At 36.0% G+C, this 19263-nt stretch overlaps 4 protein-coding genes and 1 long non-coding RNA gene across 6 annotated transcripts; 3 read left to right on the forward strand and 2 right to left on the reverse strand.

Moving 5' to 3' along the window:
• Positions 1–488: 488 nt before the first annotated feature.
• LOC130727582 (uncharacterized) lies at positions 489–6115 on the forward strand. The gene is made up of 15 exons (XM_057578757.1): positions 489–699; positions 827–867; positions 1369–1438; positions 1547–1695; positions 1922–2017; positions 2139–2209; positions 2913–2974; positions 3057–3120; positions 3249–3333; positions 3592–3718; positions 4441–4523; positions 4725–4779; positions 5212–5339; positions 5458–5625; positions 5736–6115. The coding sequence occupies exons 1-14, from the start codon at positions 624–626 to the stop codon at positions 5620–5622; spliced, it is 1272 nt and encodes a 423-aa protein (XP_057434740.1). The 5' UTR covers positions 489–623; the 3' UTR covers positions 5623–5625; positions 5736–6115.
• A 302-nt stretch (positions 6116–6417) lies between these two features.
• On the forward strand, positions 6418–10282 carry LOC130727583 (VAN3-binding protein). Of its 2 annotated transcripts, none has more exons than XM_057578759.1 (9): positions 6418–7289; positions 7489–7769; positions 8129–8185; positions 8566–8634; positions 8753–9122; positions 9432–9596; positions 9712–9761; positions 9945–10002; positions 10086–10282. In XM_057578759.1, coding segments are annotated over exons 1-9 (1248 nt in total). In that variant the 5' UTR covers positions 6418–7288. The 2 variants fall into 2 exon arrangements, with proteins under 2 accessions (XP_057434742.1, XP_057434743.1); XM_057578760.1 differs by having other exon boundaries at positions 6485–7289; positions 8132–8185.
• LOC130727584 (probable lactoylglutathione lyase, chloroplastic) lies at positions 10254–13511 on the reverse strand. The gene is made up of 8 exons (XM_057578761.1): positions 13047–13511; positions 12825–12949; positions 12666–12730; positions 12143–12331; positions 11995–12042; positions 11361–11468; positions 11099–11239; positions 10254–10508 (listed from the first exon to the last, which is right to left on the reverse strand). Exons 1-8 carry the CDS (start codon positions 13427–13429, stop codon positions 10470–10472), a joined length of 1098 nt encoding a protein of 365 aa, XP_057434744.1. The 5' UTR covers positions 13430–13511; the 3' UTR covers positions 10254–10469.
• A 2317-nt stretch (positions 13512–15828) lies between these two features.
• LOC130727581 (protein JINGUBANG-like) lies at positions 15829–17681 on the reverse strand. The gene is made up of 2 exons (XM_057578756.1): positions 17387–17681; positions 15829–17109 (listed from the first exon to the last, which is right to left on the reverse strand). The coding sequence occupies exons 1-2, from the start codon at positions 17679–17681 to the stop codon at positions 16019–16021; spliced, it is 1386 nt and encodes a 461-aa protein (XP_057434739.1). The 3' UTR covers positions 15829–16018.
• LOC130727585 (uncharacterized) lies at positions 16659–17871 on the forward strand. Its single transcript, XR_009015379.1, has 2 exons — positions 16659–16799; positions 16935–17871. It is a non-coding gene; the product is annotated as an uncharacterized LOC130727585 (long non-coding RNA).
• The last annotated feature ends 1392 nt before the right edge of the window (positions 17872–19263 follow it).

The raw sequence follows: 19263 nt of genomic DNA on the forward strand, positions 1-19263 counted from the left end.
TAAATACTTTTATAAGCGACCTATGTTTCAATCTTCTCGGAAGGCTATACTCACCTGCAACAGTGACCAGAGTGAACGAATGAACGCAATCAAACATTTATTTATCTTGAAGAAAAAGCAAGATCCATCCACTATTGAAGGAAATGAAATGAAAGGACGCGTTAATTGGATAATTAGATCCTGCTGAGTCAGATTATCCATTTATCCAAATAATAAATCTAATCATTTCTAAAAAGGAAAATAATAAAGTAGTATCTGTCGGTTATTTCTATATTTATTAATCTTATTCCTCACGAAAAAAGCGTGTTTTATTTGAAATTTGCTGTTCTACTCGGAAAGCAAACTAAACCAACACAACACGCTACACGATTTTGATTGGGTTAGGTTATTAGGTAACCTGGAACAACGTTGAGAGCGCTTTGTACAGGTCAGCACCACCAAACAACTTTACATCCATAAATTCCTATATTAACCTCCCCTTTCAATATCTTTTCTTTTTCTTCTTTCCTTCTTCTTCTTCCATTTGCGTTCTCTCTCTCTCTCTCTCTCTGTGTTTCCAACCGAATCCATATTCGCTGTGTTCTTCGTTCTCAGAATCCGCCACCAACCGCTGAACAACCACCATGGAGAGGATCATCGGCGGAAAGTTTAAGATTGGCCGCAAAATTGGTAGCGGCTCGTTTGGTGAAATTTATATAGGTAATGGATAAACCTTTGAATTCTTCTCAAACTGGAATTTATGGAGTTTGTGTAATCAATAATTGACATAGTTATATTGTTGTGCAATTTTAACATGCCTTTTTCTGCTTCTTGTTGTTTTTTGCAGCCTCAAATATTGATACCGCTGAGATTGTTGCCGTCAAGATGGTTTGTTTTCTTTCAATTTTAGCCTCTTTATCATCATGTCATGCAATTTTTGCTTTTCTTCTAATTTTTTTAATTATTTTTTCTCTGTTTTTTTGTTGTTGTTGTTGTTGCCTGATTGTGAATTTACATAGTCATAACTCATTGATTTCATTTTGATCATGAGAGTTGTGCTAGGGTTGCATCCTTTCTAATGTTGACTTTTTGTGCACGCTAAGCATTATCGAAGGAGACCAAAATTGCTTTAGTTATTGATCCAGTTATTTATGAGTTTCCACCAGCAGAATTATTTATCTTATGTGCATCTAACAGTTTGTAGTTGGATCATGGATGTATCTGGTTGATTACATTGAATTACTTGCATAAACTATTGAAAAAACTTGGGTCAAATTTGAATGAAGATAACTATACTTTCTAAGTTCGTACTTTTTCCAATTGTTTTTCGTATGCAATTATTCAAGAACTGTAATAGTGATTTACAGCAGCTGTGTTTCTATTTTGCAGGAAAACAAGAAGACCAAACATCCGCAACTATTGTTTGAGGCCAAGTTATATAGTATTTTCCAAGGAGAAAGTAAGTTATAGAAGAATCATTTTCGATAATATAAATGCTGTGCAAAAATTTTCCAAGGGTTATACTAATTATTTTTGTTCCTGAATCCTCTTACTCTTTGGATTTTAGGTGGTATTCCAAGTATGAAATGGTGCGGTACTGATGGAGACAATAATGTTCTAGTTATGGATCTTCTGGGACGGAGTCTGGAGGACCTTTTTGTCTATTGCGGGCGGAAGTTTTCATTGAAAACAGTCTTGCTGTTGGCCGACCAAATGGTAACCACTGATTCCTATCAGGATTGCTTGCTTAGATTTTCAAGGAAGAAACATTCGTTCCTACTGATTTTAATTTGTCGTCGGGATATTACCATGTTTCCTCAAGTTACTATAACAGTTTTTGTCTCTAACATCTACCCCTTTTAGTTAGTGCTCCGATACATGGGAGTTTTCAGTGAAAGCACATTAATTGATGATTAAGTCCTTTTTATTTACTTGACCACAGATTTCGAGAATAGAGTACATGCACTCCAAGGGTTTTTTGCATAGAGACATCAAACCAGATAACTTCCTTATGGGAATTGGGAGAAAATCAAGGCAGGTAAAATCATCAAAACTCATTCTCTATCATGAACAACTTATGTGGATAATTTCCTGTCTGGTGATTCCTTTTATGCTTCCAATTCCATTTATATGTTTTCTGCAATTTGTTACATTCACAGGTTTATGTTATTGATTTTGGACTAGCAAAAAGATATTGGGACCCTAAAACACTCAAGCATATTCCTTACAGGTACATTTTGTTCTGTTCAATTTGATTTTATACTTAATGATCTCTTGTTATATGGATCCTGTTTTGCTATAATGTTTTTTAGTGTCATAAATCTACTTGAATGTTTTTCCACCTGACAAGATGTTTTCCTTTTGACTTTCCTTCTGATGAAGGCTAGTCATTCGGAAAAAGAAAAACCTTATTTTCACTAGAAGTTGTTTACTTTAGCGGTACACGTTTTCGTTGTTTCTTCATTTTCAACCCTAAGTTCTAGAGGTGTTACTAACAAAATCAGATTGTTTTAATGTCATAGTAGGCTTAATATGTTGTAAAATACTAAAGAATCTATAAGATTATACTAAGCAAAAGATAAATTAATGCGGCTGGTATTTATTGGATACCATGCAACAAAATAGTCTTTAATCACGATTTCTGTCGCTAAATTTTATAATTACCAAGTTTTTTTTTTACTGGTCTAACCAGTGCGCCTATGCCATCCTTCCTGTGCGTTTTGTTAAAATAGACATGATTTTGATTTCTAAAATAAACCTGCATTGTTGTTCATCAATGGGAAATCTTCCTCCAACTTGATATCTATGGAATCTCGAATAATGCTTTTTTGAATTCTTCTGATTGATTCATTCTCACTGTTACTTGTGCTTGCCAGTTTGGGTTTTTCAAGCCAGGTTTTTTTACCTAACTTAATCTTGTTATAAACATACAGGGAGAATAAAAACTTAACAGGGACGGCACGTTATGCCAGTCGCAATACTCACATAGGAATTGGTGGGTAGAAAGAAAATTTTATTGTTTACAGCTACAGGTTGTAACTGACAAATTTCTCACTACTTTGGTTTTATTTTGTCAGAGCAAGGTCGTCGTGATGATTTGGAATCTCTTGGTTATGTACTTATGTACTTTTTAAACGGAAGGTACGTTTCTTCCTATTCATGTAGTTCTGTCTGCATCTTGAGTTTTAAAAAATTATGCATGTGAATATCAATTGCATAGATTTTTCAAGTAAATATAGGGCTTGACTATCTGGTTTTTGCCTTTTTAGCCTTCCTTGGCAGGGTCTGAAAGCAGTCACCAAAAAGGAAAAATATGACAAGATTTGTGAGAAGAAGTTATCAACTCCTTTTGAGGCATGTGAATTTTTTTAATTTCTTAAAACAATTAATCCCCTGGTCCCCAATTCTTTAGAATTATGCAAAACAAGAAGAATCAACCGCAATTCAGATCTTAAGTTAGAACACTTTCTTAATTAAACTATTAAATTAAGAGATTTTAAGGCTTGCTATTACTGAATCAATTAAATTTTAGTTCATCCAGTCCTTGAAGATTTTCTTATTGAACTTGTTTGTTACAGAGAAATTTACTGATTCAATATTTCTTGGTATTAGATGCTTTGCAAGTCATATCCTGTGGAGTTCGCTTCTTACTTTCATTACTGTCACTCCTTGCAATTTGATCAAGATCCGGATTATGGATTCTTAAAGCGTCTGTTTCGTGATTTGTTCACTCGTGAAGGTATTGGCTGTTTATTTTATATTTTTATCAAATGTTTGATTTAATTCATTTCTCTGTTAATTGGAAATATAGCTCCTTGTTTGTTGAAAATGACAATTTGCTTATTGGTTGATTGATTTAGCCTGTTGACTGTAGAAGTGGGTTATTTTATGGTTGTCATTAAGTATTTAACCTTACTTCCTATTTCGTCTAGTTATGCTAGATTTTGTGCCAGTAGCACAAAATTATTTACCAAGGCATTAATTGGAAAGGAGACCTACTTGAGGTCGAAAATAATGCAAAGCAATTTCTTAAAGTTTTTAAGGTCTTACTACTACTTTTCATTCTTTATTCTATCTCCAAAAGCTCCGCCTATATGTTATTCATAGTCGGTCCTAAACTTGGATAAAGGAGGAACATTGTTTTTAGGCCTGCGGTAGTCAACGTAAAATTGGTCGTATCTTCAATATGGATCATGTGATCCATATAGCTGACCTCACTTAGTGTGATAATGATTGTGTTTATGTTTATGTAATTCTATAACCAAACGCATAAAATCAAGTTTTCAGATTGTGCAAATTTTATGCATGTTCATGTTTGTGCTTGGGAATAACTAATTGTATCATGCATCAACAATCTTAGGGTTTCAAGGTTTATTTATCATGTTTTGGTGATCTTGTCTGTTGTATTTATTTTCTCCCTTAATGTACTAAGAAGTTTGCTTGGCTGAATATAATGAGCAGGATATGATCGTGACTATTTATACGACTGGTCCATCCTAAAATATCAGCAGGCGCAACAGACAAAGAGACCAAATCAATCATTTGTCAGTAATTGTAGTATTTTCTCAATAGTTATTTTTTATTCTTATTTTCATATAGAAGTAAATACATAAACTCTTTTAAACTTTTTTTAATGATGGTCTAGCTTGCTTTTCTTAGTATGCATATGGAGTTTCTGATCACTTACATATTAAACTTTCTTGATTTTATTCTCTTTCTCACTTGAGTAAATAACTTATTTGCAGCCTTCAGCTGCTGTGCCTAGCAGTCTAGCACCAAGTCTTACTGAAAAGAATGCAGGTAACCTTAGTTTCTTATCATGTGGTTGAAGGAAGTGTGTTATATTATGTGATTTGCTAGCAGAGATTTGAAATTTCCAGTAGAATGAGTTAGAATTTAAAGTGACATTTTAAAGCGCACAAAAAAAGAAGGAAACAGTGACTTGCTTGTACTTTCATGTGGGATATTTTTTCCTGGATTTTTGTTATCTCTGCAAACAAAATATAATACCATCTGATATGCTAAGATACTAAGATAGTGTTCAATATGGACAGATATTACCAATGAACTGTTTGTATTTATTATAATTATCATTAACTTTTCTTTTTCACATAGAATTTTTGCTTAGCTGTAACAGTGTTGAACTGAGATAACCTTACAAGTCTGAAGTATAGTGAAGTGATGCTTTCTATACAGATCACATCCTAATGCCTATGCCTAACATCTTTTCAGGAACTGATGATTCGGGTCAAATGAATATAACAAAAATGTTTGCCAATCTTGAACGCCCAAGTGTTTGTGCAAGGCCTAAGCCATCAAATGTTCAGAATCCGAATACCAAGAATCAGGCCGAGAAACATGTAAGTCACAGTAATTTCTAAGATAGGGCAGCCTTGCTTTTTTTCTGAGTGTTCCAGCTGTTATTTATTTCAATTGTGCTGATCTTTCTTTTGAATTTTTATTTTTATGTGGCTGAAGAATGTTCCACCCACTTCATCTGCCCCGCCCAAGTCATCTACAGAAAATGTCTCAAAGCCAGAAAGGTCCATAGGAACTTCTAACCCGAGTCGTGTTTTTGGGGCTAATTCCCATGTTTCAAGTAGCTGGATTCCTTCTCTACGCCGAATTTCATCAGCCAAATAGTAGGTAAGGAAATCATTTATCTAGAGTATAGAGTTGGACTGAATGCTACATTATTATCGAACTTTCTTTACTATAGCTGAGCCAGTCACTGACTTGTTGTGTTTCTCTAACAGGATTTGGAGGAGTCACTTAGATTTTTTTTTTGTTTCCACTGACAAGCAAGATACCATGACATGAATGAACTTCCTTCACATGACACCTTCATCCCAAATGTATTGGTGGATGATACATCATGTTAAGAGGGGCAAATGCCCCACTTTAAGACTTCAGAGAGAGGGAAATTAACGAGGTTGTACGATTTTGAAGAACTGGTTATGCTGGTGGGTGTCCACACACACAAGGAAGAAGTTTGGTGGAGTTAATTTTTCTCTTTATTTATGATGAGTGGAACATGAATGCGTGATGGGAAGCCACAATCATTTTTTTGTCCCTCTCATCATCTAATTTCCTTTTGTTTTTCTCTCAAGCATTCAGCACACGAATTTGTTCGTCTTTTTCTTGTGTACAGTTATGTTTTTTGTTAGCGTACAAGCTTACTCACTTCATACTACAAGTTCATGTTTGGATGTGCATCTAACAAAAATAAAAGCTTCACATTGTAGCTTATGACCTAACGTGATTCTTTCAATGAATGCGGTGTTAGAAGTGAAGCCGAACACAATTGTTCACAACAATCTAGTTCATAGTTTATTGAAACAAATTGGATAGTTTAAGTTTATTTTGGTGTTAGAATCCGACTTATACTTCACCTTTGGACTTGGGTTTGTATTTTGATTTCTAAAGAACTTTCATATTGTGGTTAGAATTAGAAGAAGTTTAATAAGAAGCGAATATTCAACAATCCAAACTATTATATGTAGGAGCAGGACCCTGCAAATACTTGCCCATGCAATAACTATGGTTCTAAATTGCAGTTGCGATTGCGGCTGCATTGCGGACAAATGCGAGTTGAAATTGTCACAATTGTGGTTGCGATGCTGTTGAAGGGATTTCAAAACCCTTTACATTAAGGGTTCTCTCAGTAATCATCAACAGAATTCAACAAAAGATGGGGGTAAAGAAGAAGAAAAAAAAAACCCTTTTGTCGTTTGCTTTGATAGATGAAAATAATAGATTCACGCGGGAACACTGTAGCCAAATGACATTGTCCACACTCCACAGCAAGGTCAACTGTAAAACTAACCCAATTGACAGAACATTATAATTAAACATTATCTAGTTTTTGCAAAATAATGTAAAGAAGCAGCGTACAAAAGGGTCCCCAAAGCTCTATTTTAGAAAGTGATAGGGGTGACAAAGGAGAATCTAGTAATGATGAACTCGGCTGCCATAAAAATAGGTCTTTAACTCTTTATCAATAAAGCACTAAGAGGTGGAATTCAAAAGCAACTTAAGTTGGAAGACAAGAATGAATGGCCTCTAAATTGGGTCCTTTCATTCATCACTCATCAGTCATCACTAGGAATCTTTTATGTTGTTTTCATTTTCCTTAATAAAGAAAACTTGGAAACAACATCATATTTTCCTTTTAAATATCACACTGTTGCTCATCAGTCCTCTCATCATCTTGTTCTTGCTCTCAATTCTCACTCTCACTATGAGATTTTTAATCTCCAGTCTCCTGAGTTTTGAGTGATATTGAGGCATTAGGGTATCAATATTTACAAGTGAGTGTTCACTTTGTTTTTTCATTCTAAGACAATTTCTCAATTTTCTCCATCAGGCTCCAAAAGTTATCCTACTAATATATATATATACTTCACATGATGAAACAAAAAAGAATCCACACTTCTTCTAATTCTTATGATTAAGCTCCATTCAGGTGAAATCATTGCACTAATTTTCTGTGATTATTTACAATGTCAGTGAGCTCCAGCATGCCTAGCTCTAAATGCTCAGTTCATCACCTAGGGAACATTGATGAGAATGCTCCTGCAGATTGGCCTGCATCATCTGGTGCTCAGCTTGATACTCCAACTGAATCTATGGAGTTCCTTGCTAGATCATGGAGTCTTTCAGCCATGGAACTCTCCAAAGCACTGCATAGCACCACCAATATTAAGACCTCCACTGGTGTTGAGATGCCAAGTTCGTGCCCTTCTGGTAATCAATTATGTACCACGGGTTCTGCTGCTTCAAAGGATTCTGTAAGAACATTTTCTTTGAGAGGATTATTTAAATTAGGCCATTAGCAATACTTTTAGCTACTTCCTTTTTAGTTGACAATGCATCATGTGAACTGAATGAAAATCATGCAAACACTATATATATTAGTTCTCGTAAAACAGATTTTTCACACACACACACACACACACACACCTGTGCAGGGTAAAGAAAAGGAAAAAGGAATATCTATTCTAAACCCTCCAAAAGGGAATTTCAAGTGAAAGAAAATTCCCAGAATAGACATATAGTTTTCTGGTCAAGGATTCTTCAATAGTCTCATGTCTTCCTGTTGCTTTATACATTAATATTGGTTCTGGATTTCTGATGCAAGTTACTTTAGCAGTTATCTGACAGCTCTTGCCCTCCAATTTCACCAAAAGACAGTGATGAAACGAAGGTACTTTACTGCTCCACGTCTTATATGGTAACAAAAATAATCACAAGACACAAGAAACAATTTGGTCCATTTTTCAGCTTCAATTAAGAGTTGGAAGACTGTCATTTGGGGTTAGCTTGCTTTCATGAAGTTGTTTTATAGCATGTTTTGATCAATTTCTCTTCATTCAAAATCAATTCGAAAACTCATAAGCGACTCACATAAGCCTATCCCCAGGACTAATTATGACTTTGGAAACAATTGTAGAAGAACTTAGTTTCTCCTTGACAATAACTGCGTGCCATCAACAGTTGACACCCATAACTATCAAACCTTGTTTATCACAGTGAGTCAATCTTTAGCGTGCCTAAATCATTGACATACCAGTCTGTCATATGCAGGATTTATTTTTATTCCATCAAGCAATCAATCCAGAATTCCTTTACAGTCAGAACTTGCTGAGGAATGGGGTATCTTGCATTTAACCCTATGATCATCATAGACTCAAATGCGAGCTTAATGTATTACTATACTAATCAGTGGTTTCTTTCCTAATTTTTAAATTCTTGGTGCAAATTTTTGCACCAGATTTACAAGGGATTGCTTAGAGGGAAGACAATGGGTAGGTGGATGAAAGACCAGAAAGAGAGGAAAAAGCAAGAAATTAGGAGCCAAAATGCTCAGTTGCATGCTGCAGTATCTGTGGTTGGTGTTGCTGCTGCTGTTGCAGCAGTGGTAGCTTCAATAGCATCACCTGAAATGCCTAATGCCGACCAAAAGAACCCTACCATAGCCTCTGCTGCAATTGCATCTGCAGCAGCTTTAGTGGCCTCTCACTGCATTGAGATTGCAGAAGATATGGGGGCTGAACATGACCAAATTATAACAGTAGTCGACTCTGCCATTAATGCAAAAACCAATGGAGATATTATGGCTCTAACAGCCGGAGCAGCCACAGGTATCAAAACTTGAAGTTCAATTCTCAATTTCAGACCAAAATGAACCGTGTTTTATGACAGCTCCACTTATTTTTATGAAAGTAGACTCCATCTAAAATTCATACACCAAGTCATCTGACTCCATAAATTAATCTAAGCTCAAAGGAAAAAAGTGAAAAGGACAATAAATAAACTCATACTTACTGAGCAACATAATAGTAAGGAAAACTCGGCTAAAACCTGCATTCTATGATTTATTTCCCCTTGATATAGTCAGATTCTAACACAAAATAAGAGGAAATATAATGAACTAAATGCTTTGTTGGCAGCTTTGCGAGGAGCGGCTACTCTAAAGGCAAGGCTGCAAAAGGGGCTTGGAGCCACTGCAATTCCTCTAGTTGACGAGAAGCATGATCAAAGCAAAGAAGCAAACATTTTGACAGCACTGGACTGTGTCTTTAGAGGAGGACAACTTCTCAAACGTACAAGAAAAGGTATGTTTACTGAAATGTTTGCAAAAATGGCTTCATTTGAAAAGAATAAAAGGATACATGTGTATAGAAGTTTACACCTCTAATGTATGCAAAGATGCTGTTTTATCTTTTGCAGGAGCTCTGCACTGGAAGCAAGTGTCTTTCAATATAAACTCAAATTTGCAGGTAATTGATAGAAGAGACTTCATACATTCATTAACAGATCATAGGCATGAGTTCCAATAATTTCCAAGAGCTTAGCTGCCTAGAAAGTTTAACTAGTTCTGGCATAGATCAATATTTCAAGGCTCCTGTTGGTCAATCTTTTATTATTATTTGGAATATCTACTAAACACAAAATGACAACAGGTCGTCGCAAAAATGAAAAGCAAGCATATGGCAGGAACATTCACAAAAAAGAAGAAATGTAAGCAAAGTTTCTTACACAGCACTTACTTATTTTATTCCTGCCACTGGTCAACAATGTTAAGGTATGGCCTAAAATGACAGATATAGTCACTGGAGTTGGCATTGATGTCCAAGCTTGGCCCGGAAGGGAGAAGGAAGACATCGGTGAAAAGAGGGCATACTTTGGAATAAAAACAGCAGACAGGATAATAGAATTTGAATGTGGAAGTAAAGGAGACAAACAGTTCTGGCTTGAGGGGATCCAGCACATATTGAATTGCAGTGCCAAAGTAGCATAATAAAAAATAATAAAATTTCCATTGGGGTTGTTTGTAAATATACATTTTACTTTTCTTTCCTTTCTTCTCACAGTGATTGGAGGGGGTTACACAGATGGATTGTAGATTTTACAGTCACTGTATGAATGTAAGATTTCACCGACAAAATTGTTAGATTTGCATAAGTTCTGTGAAGATGTGTCGGATCCTATAGTTCCTTCAGAAAATCAACATTATCAACAAATACCTGCATGAAGTAACAAACAAGTCAGACTATAAACTAAGACGCAGCATGTGAATTCGAACATAATGAGAAGGCTTCCATCAGTGCATTGTACTGCACAAAAAGTCTAAGAGGAATATGTCTAGAGAACTCTAGGTGACAGGTTTGAAAAAAAGTGGTAACAATATGAGAACACATTATTTCACACATATGCTTGGTCTGTTTTTTAAAAAGTGATTAATTTACAAGGTAAATGTGTTGATTGTTTAAAAAAACGAATCAACTACACAGTATGTGGAAAAGTGTCACTGACAATAAAAGTTTGTTACTAGCATTCCTCACATTAGAAAATTCGATACAGAAATCAAACTCTAGAATATCTCTCTGTCTTTTTGGTTTGGTTCTTTACATAATTCATTAATTTACCCACATGTCATTCCTCTCATGACTACCCTCTTTGTTACGCATTACTCATACCACCTATCAATTCATCTACTAAACCCTTATGAGTTTCATCAATGCATGTAGGTCAATTTCATTAGTGACAGAGTTGAAGTCTTAAGGCAAATAATAAATCATTTACAACCCAGCAGAAACAGAATAAGAGGTCATACCAATTTCCAACCATCAGGGTCCAAGCAAACTACGATCTTGGTGTTGATACCTGGCAAGGGCCCAGGTTCACGGATAATCTTCCCTCCAGACAATTTGATTGCTTCTGCAGTCTTGTAGATATCATTTGTGCCTATTGCAATCTGTTCAAACACAAAATGAGTTGCAAATACAACATTACAATGACATACAGCAAACAGTTGTGGATGACAGGCAAAAATCACAAAAATCCTCGTCTGCAAATAGAAGAAGAATTGTGTCTACCTGTGCATAACCATTTCCTTTGTCATAATTAGTAACGCCATAGTTATATGTCAGTTCTAGAACAGGATTATCAGCTTCAGAACCATAGCCCATTACGGCTACTGTGTACTGGAAAGCAATCATGGAAAGCATAGCCGAGAGTTATCAGAATAAATATACTTTTCACAACAGTACAAATACTAAAATTAGCATAAAATTTTCAGAACAGCCATTAAAATGTCTTGAAACTAATTAGACTTCCATTTGAATTGAAATTATTAACACCTACCTTTTCAGAATAGCAGATAGTTTTCTAACCTATCAACAGACGAGGGAATATAATACCATGAGAAATATAGAGACTTCCGACAAAACCTCCCCAATGCATTCAGTTATCATTCAGGTGGTTAGTTTAACAGTTCTCCGTAGGTATATGCAAACTAATTCAAAGATATTGAAGCTAATATAGTGGTGGAGAAAATTTCTCTTTATTCATTCAATATTTAGGTAGACTAATCAAACAAAATGCACAACTACTACTGAGCACATCCCATCAGTAAACTTTATTATGTAGAAATTATAAATATCAAACAAAACAGTTATGTCAGGAATACAAAAGTAATGCATCTGATTAGTAGTCACAAGTAGAAGTTACCTTGTGGTCAGGGTTATCTTCCTTGAAAAGAAGTTTCATGCCAATAGCCTTTGAAACCAACATAGACAAGGAAAAGCATTAAGCTATACGTGAGTTTACATCAAAGCAGTTGAAGGAACCTTTACTATAAAGCAGTAGATATACTCACTTTTTGATAAAAGGCTATGGCACGATCAAGATCACCTACTCGAAGCATCACTTGGCTAAAGGGTTCCGAAGTAGGTCCTTTTCTCTCCAACAGCTTAAACTTATAACCATCAGGATCTTCAATGAAAGGCCCTGGTTCCTTGGTAACCTTGCCCTCTTTTGCCTTTATTAGATCTACTGTCTTGGCAACCTGCAAAAATTGCAGTATAAAACCCCAATAATCTAAATTGTCTCAAAAAATTCATCCAGCAAATACGAACATCTCCAAACCCAAGAAATGGAAGATTTTGTAGCAAAAGGAACTCTGAAAGGCAATTCAGTTTTTAAATTCCTATAGGAATTTCATATTGTTATTTGTGTTACATATAAAAATAGCTAACAGTAGCATTTTAACAAACACCTTGATATAAAACTTCATCAGTCAAAGCCAAATGCTCGAGAGTCATTCAAAACGAACATGTTTAATTACAAGTTCACAATGCAGTTGCTAATAATAATGCTTTATTATCTATTCAAGAGCTTACATCCTCAGTCACAATACCAAAATGGCCAAAGCCAGCTCCAATGTCATAGTTATCCACTCCATAATCTGCAATCACCATGAAATAGCAAGATGAGAGACCATTTTATGCATAAAGACTTCACAAAAAAAAAAAAAGAGTAGCATTGAAATCTGAACTCACTGTAGGTAAGTTCAACTGTAAAACTGGAATCTTCAGGCCCATATCCAAGAAAAGCATTTGAATATCTATCTTCTGGTATATCACGTTGTCTCAACAGCTTCATGCCAAGGCATTCAGTGTAGAACCTGCATCCCAAATTCCAAAAATGCAATCAAATTCAATAACCCCACATCACTAAATCAAGTTTCACACACATGTATTTATTTACATAAACTTTCATACTTTATAGTCTTCTCTAAGTCTCCAACTTTGTACACAACATGGAGAAATCTTCGCTTGTCATTTTGGACCCAATCAAACAAATTTGGCACTGGTGGGACTAGCTTTTTTTCTGCAGCAGCAATAGCCTCTGGTACTTGAAATGGAAATCCTTTTGCACCAAATAGTAACTGGGGTTGTGGCAGAGCTGAATAACCAAATGAAGCTGCAGAGAACCAAGTTACAGCAAATCTTCGTGAAAATAATGATGATGGTGATGATGATGATGGTGGTGGTGGTGGTGGTAATGGTGATGGTGATGATGATGATGATGATGATGACAGTGTAGAACAAGTAGAAGGTGACAATGCTGTAGTAGCTGCTCCTAACATTAAGGATGAGACCATTGCTATGCTTGCAAATGATACAATGTCTTTGTCCTTTGTTTACTCACAGTCACACACCACCTAGCATCTCTGCTTTCTTATCTATGGGAATGGATCATGTGAAATCTTGCATTTCTCTTATTCATTTGCGACGGAAAATTAAACCGTCACAATTTAGCGGCGGAAATTTTGACACGGATGACGTCCGTCGCAATAGGCATCACAGATTTACAAGGAGAATTACCGTAACAATTGATTGAGCGACGTAATAAGAGAGGGAGTGATATTCGTCGCTAAAGGAGACGGATTTAGCATCTTTTACTCTGCCACCGAACTTGCGACGGAAAACTCCTTTCAAAGATTCGTCGCTAGATCCAAGCTCTAGCCAAGGTTTTTGTGACGAACTAATATTCCGTCGCACATTACCAGTTTCTTTTTTTTAAGCTTTTATATTTTAGTAAAATTTCTTATTGTTTATATTATCTAAAAAAATAGCGGTGCCCACTAGAGTGGACACTTATTTTTCTGGTCCACCGGTGCACCATGATTATACACCGTTAGATCTGAAATTTTTGGAATATTCTTTAATTTAGTGGTTGGGATTGAATTATGACAAAAAGGATAAAATTGTAAATTAGACAACCCCTCCTCTCCTCTTTTCATCTGGTTCTCTATTTTCTTTTCCCTGCTTCTGGTGCTTCTCCGCCGTCGGCCATGCCACCGCCGTCCACCTCACCAGCACCGGCCACCTCACCGCTGTCACCCCTTGACCCCTCAGCTAGCAGCTTTATGGCGAGTTCCAGTTCTGCCATGGAGTGCGATGGAGGAAGGTTGAAGCTTTTATGGGTTTTTAATCGAAGCTTGAGTTCCAGAAACCATAGCCCTTCTTCCTCTCTTGAGCATGGCAGATTTTGGTGATCAATTTTCGGTGATTGCAGATCTAGATTTGTTGGGTATTTCAAGTTCAAACAGTAGTCTTAAAAAATCTGGTTTTTCCCCTTCTATAAATCTGAAGCTCCTCATCATAGCTGGAGCTGGTACCTCTCTCTAACCCTATCTTTCTCACACAGTCGCTGAAGAGAAAGAAGAGGGTGGATGGGTCGTGAACCATTTTTGTAGCTTCCCTTTCTCACAAGGTGTTTCTAGATATATACACAAACACCATTGGATATTTTTCAGAGCATTGGTCAAGCTTGTATGTATTGAAAATCTGATGTTAGCTAGTGGATTGTCACAAGGGTGAAGGAGAGAGGAAGGAGATGAAGTTGAAGATTCAGACTGGGCTGGAAGAGAGTGGGAGAAAGAAGGTGAGAAAAGGACAAAGTCCAAAATACCCCTCATGCAATGTCTGTAATGCCCATGGTGCACGGGTGGATCAAAATTATAAAGGTCCACCCTAGTTATAAATAGCCACCTGCTATAAATAGCTTTTTTAACTGTCCCGTATGATAGCTCAAGTGGTAGGAGCTGAGGGACATATGAGTTGGGTGGGGGAGGTCTAGGTATCGATTCCTGACGGGTGCAATTTATCTTTCCGATGTACAAAAAAAAATAGCTTTTTTTAACTACAAGTAACATCTATTGAGGCAATCCTATTCAATGAATGTGGTAAAGATAGGTTTCGCCAAAATTGATCTCAATAGTTCAAATAACCATTTTAACCCATGCAGTAAACATTTATGTTAATTTCTATAATTTGATTTACTTGGTGAATCTTGAAAGTCCTGATGTTTCCTTGAATAAGAACAAACTTCACTAAAAATAATAATAAGAATCAAATTATGTTTTATAGTTCTTAAATGATAGCCCAAGTGGTAAGAGTTGATGATATATGAGTTCGGGAGAGGGAGCTACAATGATCAATTCCTGAATTGTGTCTTTTATCTTTTCGATGTACCAAATTTGTTTTTGACAAAAGATCAGTAATTACCCGAGTTGCTTAAACAATCCTAATTAACCCATTTTAATCTACTGTGGAAGAACATATAATAATTATTTTTATCGAAACTACTCCCTCCGTCCCTAATTATAAGTTAAAGTTGAGACTTATGTTTTGTCACTAAATATAAGCTAAAGTTGTAAAAGTTAATATTTCTTTCCATATTTACCCTTGCATTTATTAGTTTTTTAATTCCAACATTTTGAAATTAAAACTCACTTTTATTCTCTTTCCTCCTACTATTACCCACTTAAATAGGGGTAAATATGAAAGATTGTACCATTTTTTCTAAAAAACCAATGAATCAATTAAAACTTTTATAATAAGCGTGATTTTTACAACTTTAGCTTATAATTAGGGATGGAGGGAGTAATAATTATCTTAATCCACATTATCCAAACAAGATTAGTCTATAACTAATTAGAAAAGTTTTATTATATTTTCCTATATCTATCTATGCATAAGAAAAGAGCATGGGAAGAACAACAATGGAAAATGCATATGGTGGTTGACGAGCAAAAGACGTATAAGTGCATGTTTGGATACAAGTTAAACTAAAGTTGAAGTACTTTTATCTCAATCCACCGGGAGAAGCTTGTTCACCTTTTGTAAAGTCCGTTTTCACGGCTGTCGTCAATGGATATCCAAACCTACCCTAAGTCGTTCAGTTCTCACTGAAAGTGGCTACCTTGAAGCTTCTTCTCCACCCATGAAGGGGACAAAACCGGGCTCATATCGTACTCTCTATCCTTCACTCTACCTCCACCTTGATCACCATGACACTCTTCAAAACCCACCTTTTCCTCTGCCAGAACCTTAATCCTCCACACCTTAAAAGTTTGATCCAAACTAGTACTATACACCAAGAACCCCATCACCACTTTCTCCATCTCAAGACAAGCACACAAGCACTTCACAGGCCCTCTATGGCCCTCCAAAACATTCAAACACTCATGGTAGCAACTCCCTTCTTCTCTTCTCCACACCCTTATTGTAGTGTCTTCTGACCCACTGAAAACCATGTTCCCAACGGCTGCTAAGCAAAGAACCGCAAAATGGTGACCCTGCAAGAACCCTCCATGGTTGAATCTGTAGCACAATCTCTCCTTTTCCCAGAAATTTATCATCCCATCAGAAGATCCTGAATAGAGGAAGCAGTGGTTGAATGAGGAGCTCAGAGCCAGAGCATTAACAGGGGAAGGTTGGAACTTTAAGGTCATTGTGAGAGTGTGAGAGTCTTCTGTGTATAACCTTCTCCAAATTTTCACTGATCCATCAGAGGAACAAGTGAAAAGACAACCATCATCTTGGTTCACCAAGATTGAGTTGATGTTATCATCATGTGCTACGAAGGAATCAACACATTTTGTATCAGAGACTCTCCAAGCTTTCACTGTTCTGTCATGAGAGCCAGAGTATAATAGCCCTTCTGAGTGGTAATAAGCCAAACAGGTAACAGAATCTCTGTGTTTCTGTGTGTGTTTTGATTTGTGAAATGAAAGAAGAGAGGTTTTTCTAGGGAGGGTGCCGACTTTCTTGGATTTGAAGGTTTCTGAGACTGCGAAGTTCCATATTCTGATTTTGTAGTCCTTGTGTGTGGAGAAAAGCATGTTGCTGTAAGCCAGAATGGCTCTGACATCGCCATAGCTTGCTCTGAGGTGCCCTCTGTCCATGCAATCTGGCTGCTTCCAAACACGAATCCTGCTGCTGTTGGAGCCTGTGAAGATTAAGCCCTTGGAAGTGGAGATGGCGTAGATGTTACCTTCAGGGATGAAACCAGAAAAATTGGGTAAGAGTACGTAAGTTTAACACATTTTCACCTCAATAAAATCAAGAATCACTAAATATATGATCTAATGTAAAAACTGGACTCAATTTCCTGCAGTCAGAGCATCATGTTTCACTTAAGTCACGGGCTCTGGTTCAAATAAGTTGATTAAGATCGACTTGAATTAATTTCAAGTGATAAATACAACATTTGAATACTACTCTATTGAAAAAATTATTTTCTCTAGGGTACTAGTTTCAGCCCCGGTTACCTTCGTGGCGGTGGAGGGAGGCGATGCATTGGTAAAGCAATGAAGGGGAAGGTGATTGGAGAGGGGAAAGAGTCCATGGTGATTCAGGACAAGGGGTTGGTGACATCGTTGGTGACACCATAGGAAACATTGTTGTACCATCAGAAGTGGAAGGCCTTGGTGAAGTGAACTGAAGATCTTGATCACTTGTTTCTATGTGGGTTTGGACACGAAGGTGAATGTTGGGGGATTGTTGTTCTGTCATGGTTTCTGTGTCCATCAAGCTATGGAGGGATCGATTGCCATAGGAATCCATGGCATGAGAATGATGGTTTTGATTAAAAGAAACTAGTGATCAATGATCATAGGGACTTTAGGTTGGGGTTATAAACAAATGTAAAGAGGGTTTGGCTGATTGGTGGTGTATTTATGAAGGTATATAAATGCTTTATCAACTGTACGTTGAATGTTTTCATGAATTATCCTGCTACTAGGACCTTTGAATCTGTGTGATTAGAATTCAGAAGTTAGAACTCAGTGACCAACCTTAAGGTTATTTACTTATTATTTTGGCGTCACATTCTTTATAGCTTACTCATATATACATCTCCCTTTTTTATGTACCAAAAAAAAAAATATACATCTCCCTTTAATTAATAATATTGAGTTGCATGCTTCATGCTACATTGAGCAACCACTACTATTTCACACATGTGTGTAAAGACCGTACTTAAAATTGTGGTGTTTACAATGTGTTGCTCTTCTTTCAGCAAACCACAAGTAAAGGTGCTCTAATTGAACACTATGTTAGGTAAGTTAGAGGAAATAGAGGAGAGGGTTACCTTATATGATGAGGGAGAGGGGAAGGAGATTGAGAGGTGTACCCCATGACCTTAACATGGCCCCTACCACCTTAACATAGTTTTTATAAAACGAAAAAGATACATAAATCACATAACAATAACAGCTATTCCAAACACCTACTTTTGTGGATTTTTTCCTAGCACAAATTGAAAAGTAGAACTAATTTTCGCTTCATAACCATAAAAAGCTATCATAAAAGTAGGTGTAAGGAGTAGACGTCACTGTTCTGCGATCTAACATATCAGGGTTGAAACTATTAAAAAATGTTTTCTTTACCTCCAAACATATCTCAAAATAGAAAGTAATTTTTTCCATCTTTTTTTCTTCTTTTTCTATCATACTAAACAACTTTTAAAATTATTGTATTTCTTACATCTTTCTCTTCACCCATCTTCTCTCTTTCTTTCCTTAATCAAACAAAATAAAGATACAATCCATGATAAAGTATGATATCAAGGGAAATGAAGAGGCTCAAACTCTACCCATTAATGGAAAAACCCAACAAACCTGTAAGCTTCAAGTGAAAGTTAGAATTAATGAAGCAGTTTTAATTCATACTAATTAGTAATTACAGTTATTTTTTTTATTTAAAGCTTATTTATTACACTTTTAAGGATAGAAAATTATTTACCTCCGGTCATATTTATAAGAAGAAAAAAAAATTCAAATATTTTAATAAATGTAGTTAAAATGTAATAAATTTGTCATAAATTAAAATAAACCTCCAAAATTATCCTTTGTTATTAGTGTTGGATAATGGGAATGAGAGAGAATAATTAATGAGACACATTTTACTAATTAGAATTAATAAGAACATCATTGCTTATAAAAATAAAATAAAAATAAGGACATCATTGAAAAAAAAAACTTAATAAAAATATACAAACTTTTATAAATAGGACCGGAGGAAGAGTTTCTCTCAATGGGATTTTTTTTTATAAGCCATGAGTTTCTCTCATTGGGTGTTGTTATTGGGGAGTGTCTCGCTATTGCGCTTGCTTTTGTTTTAGTTAATGTGTTTTTTATTAGATGTT

Source organism: Lotus japonicus, chromosome 1, assembly GCF_012489685.1.
Source record: "Lotus japonicus ecotype B-129 chromosome 1, LjGifu_v1.2".
Classification (NCBI taxonomy): Eukaryota; Viridiplantae; Streptophyta; class Magnoliopsida; order Fabales; family Fabaceae; genus Lotus; species Lotus japonicus.

Coding starts and splice junctions, on each gene's coding strand:
- LOC130727582 (XM_057578757.1), top strand. CDS start 624: ATGGAGAGGATCATCGGCGGAAAGTTTAAGATTGGCCGCAAAATTGGT. Junction 2,210..2,912: donor CTCAAGCATATTCCTTACAG/GTACATTTTGTT, acceptor ATAAACATACAG/GGAGAATAAAAACTTAACAG. Junction 2,975..3,056: donor CAATACTCACATAGGAATTG/GTGGGTAGAAAG, acceptor TTATTTTGTCAG/AGCAAGGTCGTCGTGATGAT.
- LOC130727581 (XM_057578756.1), bottom strand. CDS start 17,681: ATGGATTCCTATGGCAATCGATCCCTCCATAGCTTGATGGACACAGAA. Junction 17,110..17,386: donor CTCCCTCCACCGCCACGAAG/GTAACCGGGGCT, acceptor TCATCCCTGAAG/GTAACATCTACGCCATCTCC.
- LOC130727583 (XM_057578759.1), top strand. Junction 7,770..8,128: donor CTGCTGCTTCAAAGGATTCT/GTAAGAACATTT, acceptor AAGTTACTTTAG/CAGTTATCTGACAGCTCTTG. Junction 8,635..8,752: donor AGAACTTGCTGAGGAATGGG/GTATCTTGCATT, acceptor TTTTTGCACCAG/ATTTACAAGGGATTGCTTAG.
- LOC130727584 (XM_057578761.1), bottom strand. CDS start 13,429: ATGGTCTCATCCTTAATGTTAGGAGCAGCTACTACAGCATTGTCACCT. Junction 12,950..13,046: donor GACTTAGAGAAGACTATAAA/GTATGAAAGTTT, acceptor TTTGGGATGCAG/GTTCTACACTGAATGCCTTG. Junction 12,332..12,665: donor TTGGTATTGTGACTGAGGAT/GTAAGCTCTTGA, acceptor CAATTTTTGCAG/GTTGCCAAGACAGTAGATCT.